This window comes from Palaemon carinicauda, chromosome 27 (genome assembly GCF_036898095.1).
Source record: "Palaemon carinicauda isolate YSFRI2023 chromosome 27, ASM3689809v2, whole genome shotgun sequence".
Classification (NCBI taxonomy): Eukaryota; Metazoa; Arthropoda; class Malacostraca; order Decapoda; family Palaemonidae; genus Palaemon; species Palaemon carinicauda.
In genome coordinates, this window is record NC_090751.1 from 59,419,573 (window position 1) to 59,427,068 (window position 7,496).

Genomic DNA, 7,496 nt, shown 5'->3' on the forward strand with positions numbered 1-7,496 from the left:
TTCAAGTGTGCACAAAGTTGATACAGCAGAGCTGCTGCATGCACTTTTATATTATGTACTAGAAACCAAATAACACTGATGATCAGCACTCAAGTACCCTCTCTCCACACAGTAATGACCATTTGGAATCATGCAGTGGGTTCTCATTATTCCTACAGGGATAATGAGTTCTTTCTCCCAGTGAAATCTATCAGGAAAGAGCAGGGCTAGAATTAGGGACCCTCTTAGGGACCCTCAGTGATTACGAACAGAAGTGGCATCGATGTCGCTCAGCGTTATACCACACTCCCTTGAACAAGTTTCTCTTAGATAATGTATATCTCAAATCAAATGCTTCCTCTTGAACAGTCTTTACTTGTTATGCCCTGTCAGTAAACACCTCCCTTCTCTAATTAAGCAACTAGAAAAGCTTATCATCTCATCTCTTCACAGTTATATACTGTAGCAAATCAAGACCTCAACTAACACAAACCTTCTTCCATATTTTTCTGTCTGTTTCTTACGACCACTATTTAAGAAACTGTGATGCAATATTAAGGAATGGCAAAGCTTTTGGGCATTTCAGCCATATTAGGGTCCGCTAAATTTGGGCTATTCTTAGCTCACCTTCATGATTATTGTGTATTCATATATATTATGAATGTACATTTCAGCAATCACCTATAGCTCAAAGTAGTTCATGCATTATATTATCAATGATGCGGTGATGTATGCACAATTGCCCACACACTTATTCAACACCAACTCTACCAGTTTCACTGTACGTAATCCTCTATGTGTTTTGTACAGTAAACATGAAAGGAGGGGGGAGGGGAATGGAACTGATTATCAAGGATTTATATTGGATTAAGAAAGTATACAAGACAAAGATTATCATTGACATTTCCTCAATTTGCTGTGTTATTTCATCAGAAAGTAACTTTTGAATTAAGATTTTAGCAGTCTGGAATAGTACTCCAAGTTGGAGAAGAAAGCGGAAATCGTTATGAATATTTGACTAGGGTGAAAAAGTGTTATATATGATCATGGTAAAATTTTAAGGTGAGTGAATGTCTGTGACAAAAATTGCAGTGTTATAAGCATAATTTACATCTTCATAGAGGGCAGTGAATGTGTTAAACCTTGCTAGGGTTCTTGGTTGTTTCGCTAATGAAATTTGGTGACCAAATGAAAACATGCTCATGATCCATGTAGATCGTATCACTGCATATTAATGAATAAAAATTATCATTATGTACATATGTGTCATTATTTTGCTGCATGTTTGGATGGTTAGTGTTAAATTTTATACAATGTACATGAATCCAGTGAGTTACTAGATTTCTTGCACACAAATTCTTTTCTTTGAAAGCACAAGATTTTCTAAAGAAATGTGATCTCTTAATATGCACATGTAAAGCTTACTTTAAGAAATAAACTAAGTATTCAACCGCATTTTGAAATGAATGAAAATTCAAATATTGTAAAACTATTTGAAAGTTTATAGTTAGTGTTTTATGGAAATTACAAACTATTTTCCCCTTTTCCGTGTCACGTTCTCTTTTTGTTATATCAACAATATTCTTGGTACTGTACGGAATACAGGGCTTTACAGAGTGTCCTGACTGCCATCATTTTATCATAATACTTCTTGATATGATTTTTGTCTCCTAGATGTAAGGTGAAATTGCTTTAGACCGTGTCTTCAGCTCAAATATTTAAAAGGTGTTGCATTTGCTTATGTTGGTTGCATGTAGGTTGCAAATGTTCACTAAATATTCAAGATACTGCATTTGTCCAATATTCAGGAATCAGTAGTGTTTCTTTTCATAATGAATTTGAAGTCAATAGCTCAATTCTCTATATACAGTAGTAGTGCAAAAACTTTATAAGACTGTATTTCTACAACTGACATTAAACAGGAGCGTGCAGCTGCTTCTCCAGTTTGTGAGAGGAAAGACCAACTTGGGTACTCTTTCAGATTTTCTTTAGGAAAAAATGCAGTGTAGAAAATACAAGTTGGAATGTGGCAATCTGAACACATGTTCCTTAACCGAGCCGTACTCGATGCTCAATTGAAACCAGGGATATATGAAAATATCCTTATGCGTTTTTTATCTTTAGAGCTTTACACTTGTAGAAACAATTTAATTGGGCAAATTTTCCAATGTCAGAGTACTGTTAATGAGAGTATAAATTACATTACTTTCAATACTGTGTGTGAAAACATCTTCAGAATGACATGAACTTGGCATCGTACTAACCTGTTGGGACATCAATTTTAAACCCCAGTGTGTTCACTATGAGGAAGAGGAAAAGCGAGGTGGGTTCAAAAGAAAGTAATACTAAAAACAGCAATCTCTGAATCTTAATATTTTCGTTACACTTATTAGTTTCACAAGTTCTTGGCATCTGAGAGGTCACTTGTGATTTCTTGATATCTAGAATAAATACACTTTCTCCTCCTCCTGACATGTCAGGTTTTACGAAAATGCTAGTATCTTGTGGCATTTTTCTTTAAAATTTCAGAGCATCTTGGTAAAAAAAGTATGGGGTTTCGAATATAAAGTGACAAACACGAAAAATTTTAAGTGGGAAAGGAATTTATCATGACAAATCCGGGAAGAGTTTTTATACGACTTTTACTTTATGGCCACTAAAGTAGCCTTTTTTCATTTGACTTTCGCTTCTGTTATGTAATACAGATGATTTAATTAGAATCTAAGCGATACTTATAACAGGATACAGAAGGGAACTGGAAAACGCAGGAAAAATCACACAGATGGAACCTGACTTTGGAATTGCACACTCACTCCTGTTGCGTCAATGCTCATCTCCCTAATTCCCTTTCCCCAACATTTTTCTCTAATATTACAAGATATTTTCTTTCAATTGATAATATTCGCTCAATAAACATTTAATATTAAAATAAAACTTTTTCCATTATTATCTGTTGTTGAAGACATCAAAATATTTTCTTGTATATAATTTCTAGTTTATCAATGTTATTCTTTTAGTTTAAAATCCTTTAACTTGTATGAGTATTTTTTAAAAATATAGATATATATATATATTACAGCAATTACAATAAAAAATTTCCATGTACCTAAAAAGCAGACTATTTTTCCAATAAATTAAAAAATGAATTTTATATAGAATTGTGATTTAAATCAAATATTTCTATTTGTGTATATCTTTATGATAGTTTCAAGGGCTTTACGGTCATACCTTCAAAATCACCTATTATTTTTTTCTCATTTTATTTAACATTCAAACTTCTGCTTTGATCAAAAACAAACCAGGATTAAATCTTGAGTGAGTATAAATAGTAATGAGAATTATTTTCAAACGAGAACATACAAATGAAAAAAAAAAAACTACATTATACATACTAAATAAAAAAAAAATACCTAAATGATGAAGTTAAATTTTGACAGGGCACACTAGATGCTGAGAAAAATAAATAAATGTTAATCTAATTAAAGGAAAGATGAATCTTTTGTTGTATGCAAGACTTAATCGTGGTATTTTGAGCAAAGCAGTTGTAGCAAAAGCTGTCATCCACCCGCTAAGCTTAAATAGGTAGTTCTATAGATGTTAACAGAAAATTCATCGATGTGCATTTTAATCTTTCCTCTTGCATTTTCATTCAATTTATGTCATTATTCTTAGGAGAAACTGCTGTGATATACTTTGTTAATGATAATAAATTTGTTATTGTTTATATTTTACTTTCATTGAGATATCTTCCTTCCCTTAAACATTATTTGGAAAAGATCTTTTAAAATAGGTTTGCTATTTATGAATTGCAGATGTTCGATTTACTTCAAGTGAAAATCAATTCAAAATACTAAATAAATTAATGCCAAATAAGAACGAACAAGTTTAATATAGTTTCAACTTTAATTTTTTTCTTTTTTATAAAACTTTGATATGAAAATTTTATATTACTAAAAAAAAAAAAAAACACTCAATGAAATGGAAACTAAAAGTAAAGAAATCGACTAAAATCATTTTAGCATTGAAACTATAATTTTTCTTTTTTGCAACTCAAAATTTCTAAATTAAAAAATACACACACCAAGAAGTAATTGTAATTTACAACATGTGAAAAGACTTTGAATTATATAGGAAAACTAAACCCATTATGTTGATTTATGAGAACCACCCACATACTGAAAGCGAGTCTGCCTTTTACCATCTTTTTAAATGCAATGTCAAAATCTTTGCAACTAATCACTAATCCTTGTAAAAAATTTTGGCATAAAAATTATGTTTCATGAAAACTGCTTTGCAGAGCCCCACCATGACATACACCGAATCATTTCCTCTTATGTTACACCCACAAACTGGATTCTCAGGTGTTATGGCCCCCATGCTTCATGACGTCTTATAATTCGATATAATTATGCATAGCCGAATTAATTGGATTCTGTACGTGGAAGGATATTCAGTCTTTTATAATGTCATTGACAAAAGAAAACACATTAGCTTTCCTCATCCAAGAGAGAAATGCACACATTTAGAGTCTCACTGTCCTAAATTACCTAAACGGAGAGAGGCAAAGAAGGCTATGTGCATGCTTGCACAAAGCAAATGTTGACTCAAGTATATTTTGACTGAAAAATACATTTCAATTGGGATATATCCTTTAGAATCTTGAAAAGAGAAAATTAGAAAAAATACCTAATAACTGTATGCTTGTATTTTTGTACATGTGTACAGTATAATTGTTTTGTAGTCTATTATCTTAAATTTTACTTTATATTTTGAGGCTGTAATGAACTTTTTCAGCAAAACATTATTTGCATTTCATACATCTCAAGTTAATATGCATTTATTTCATTTTATATTTTTTCTTAATTATTAATGTAGTTGTTTGTTGGAATGTTATTGGCTAATAAACTTCAAATTTGCATGCGCCTACATAGGAATTGTTGTATTATTGAAGAAGGTAGTTTTTGCAGAAAGAAATTAGTACAACTGCCAAAAAATTGCTATGACAATGTTTCCGCACAAATTTTGATTGCTTCTCATTCGATTATCTTTTTATTCATAATGAGAATGCCTTTGCAGTTGTAACTGAGAAGTCAGTTTTATTTTCTGATTCCAGATTTGCTGATGCGCTTGGAAGGAATTGTGGGCGGTGGTGGAGGTGCTGGGGGCGGCACAGGTGTGCCAAACATGACAGTGGGTGGAGGAAACCCAAATGTTACAGTAGGTGGGGGCGAGGAGGCTTGCGTTGTCTCTTGCCCCGTGTGTAACAAGAGAGTGCAGTTGTCCTACCTCTCCTTACACCTTAAGCGCACCCATGATTCCCTCGAGGTGCGGTGTCCTCTCTGTGCCAAATTGTTTAAGAACAAACACAGTCTGAGCGTCCACCAAGCCAGGTATCATCCCCGCAACGTCCACAACACGACCATCAGTCACGCCACTATTTCATCTTCCTCTACACCTGTATCTCCCAGTGGGCTTCATCATCACCAAAGGCCGCCCACTCCCACCTACTTCCAGCCCTCGACCTCCCAGCAGCTCCCAAACATCCCTCTAGGAACCTCCCAAGTGTATCCCCAAGCCCCGCCCCCCCAAACCTCCTCCGGCCTATGGTACCACACCCACTTAGAAGACCAATCCAAGTCGACACCTCAAACACCGGCTGCTCCGCGCCCATTCTCACCATAACCACAAAGGCTAAGGTACGCCCACCCACGCCGCCCTCCAGCCGCCTTCAGCGCCATCGTCGCCCACTATTTCTTCTCTTTCTTCTGTTTCTTTCCTATATCGTTGGTTATAAATTTCATCAATCATTATCACAAGTAAGAGATTTGGCCTATGCCTGTCATTTCATAGAACTTTTAGCGAACGGAATACCTTTTAAAATTATTTTCTTTTATTTGAAAGGTAAATCATACCTGTTCAACAGAATAGGCCAAATTCCTACTGGTTTCGTTTATTCAGATGACTTCATTATATACGCCACTTATATATAATAAAGTTAAAAAAAAAAAAAAAAAAAAACTTTCCGCAAAACATGTTGCAACATTACAAGCAAAACATATTCCAAGGAAAATATTAAGGATTTTAAAATGGCCTACTTAGTCGACATTTAGGAGTATTATTAGCAATGATTTTATTGCAAAATATCAGTTTCTAATTTCTCTTGAAAACATGAAAAGTTAATTTCTTAGATATGTAAATTATGCGTCATTAAGAAAGAAAAGATAGCATTTTATTTTTACTATAAAGTCACTATTATAATATGACCAAATTTAAAGTGTGAGGGGAATAGAAAGTTTTCATAAGACTTCCTAAATGTTAGGGAAGTGTATTAGCAATATAGTGATGTCACAGCAGCTTCGGGCATTTCTCTTTCTAGTCATCTGAAGAAATCTTGTATTAAAAGTTTCTTAGTCTAAAATCCCTCTTCATTTGCTTGGTTTTCTTTTGCTACAACATTTAAATACAATGTAAGTTCACAGAGAGGTAGAACTTACGTGTGGTTTCTTTTGGTGGAGTTGCATGCTTATGTGGAAAGGGGACAGTAGCAGCATGATTCTGAATTTCAAGTTCTAATCTTCAAGTAACTAATATATCATTTCACAGAAAGGCATTATGCAAGACAATTTTTGCATTCTGTTGATGACTTCTTTACGTATATTAATACAGAGCTGGTGACAAAGTAGAGGAGAGGTACATTTGGGTTTTCCATGCTTTTGGTGATAGGCAATGGTCCTGTATATTAATTTTGAAGTGCTGGAAGTTTTTCATAGTATTATCAGAACTGATTTTTACTTTTCATCAACCAAGTCGTCTAACATCAGTAATACTGGGAATCATAACCAAACTGACTAGAGGATTATTAATTGTTAATTATCTCTAATAGTTTAGATTAACTGGCAGAGATTATTTCACATCTAAAACTGAAGAAAAAATTTCAGTGATGAAAAGAATTTGTGGCTTTCCAAATTATTCACCGATATATAAACACCTCTGTAATATTCTTTTTTTTTTTCTGTCTACTGATATATTTCTTTCTAATCTGCAGGTTTAGATCTCCTACGTGCTTTTGAATACAGTGCTGCCACAGCCACAGATATAGGAATTCCTGGAGTCTTAAGCAGCAGCTACCTTGATGCAGGCATCGGAAGTTTATCTGCTGCTGTAGGTGGAGGAGCACCAGGACTAGTAGGAGGGGGAGGTTCTGGAGTACCATGGAGACGGCCCCTAGGTGGTAGTGATGGATATGTGTCTTGCCCTCAGTGCCACAAGCCTATTACTTCGTATAACTTGAACCGCCATGTTAGAATGGTTCATTCCAACATGGAACATGCTACATGTACTATTTGTAGTAAAGAGTTTAAAAATAAGTACTCACTGGCTACCCATATGCATAGACAACACGCGGATTCTTCTCATAGTAGCCACCATGCAAGGACCACTTGTGAAAATTTGTCAAATTTGTAAAATCTTATGTGTGGATTCTTTGCCATAATTCGTGATGATAGTCAGTGAAGTGT

At 34.3% G+C, this 7,496-nt stretch overlaps 1 protein-coding gene across 1 annotated transcript in view; it reads left to right on the forward strand.

Moving 5' to 3' along the window:
- The window catches only part of LOC137620736 (broad-complex core protein isoforms 1/2/3/4/5-like), a 204,196-nt gene extending 197,035 nt beyond the window's left edge, over positions 1-7,161 (forward strand). The window contains exons 8-9 of the mRNA XM_068351112.1: positions 5,093-5,675; positions 7,025-7,161. Of these exons, the coding sequence (XP_068207213.1) occupies positions 5,093-5,661 (569 nt within the window). The 3' untranslated portion in view covers positions 5,662-5,675; positions 7,025-7,161. The remainder of the gene's footprint in view (positions 1-5,092; positions 5,676-7,024) is intronic.
- The last annotated feature ends 335 nt before the right edge of the window (positions 7,162-7,496 follow it).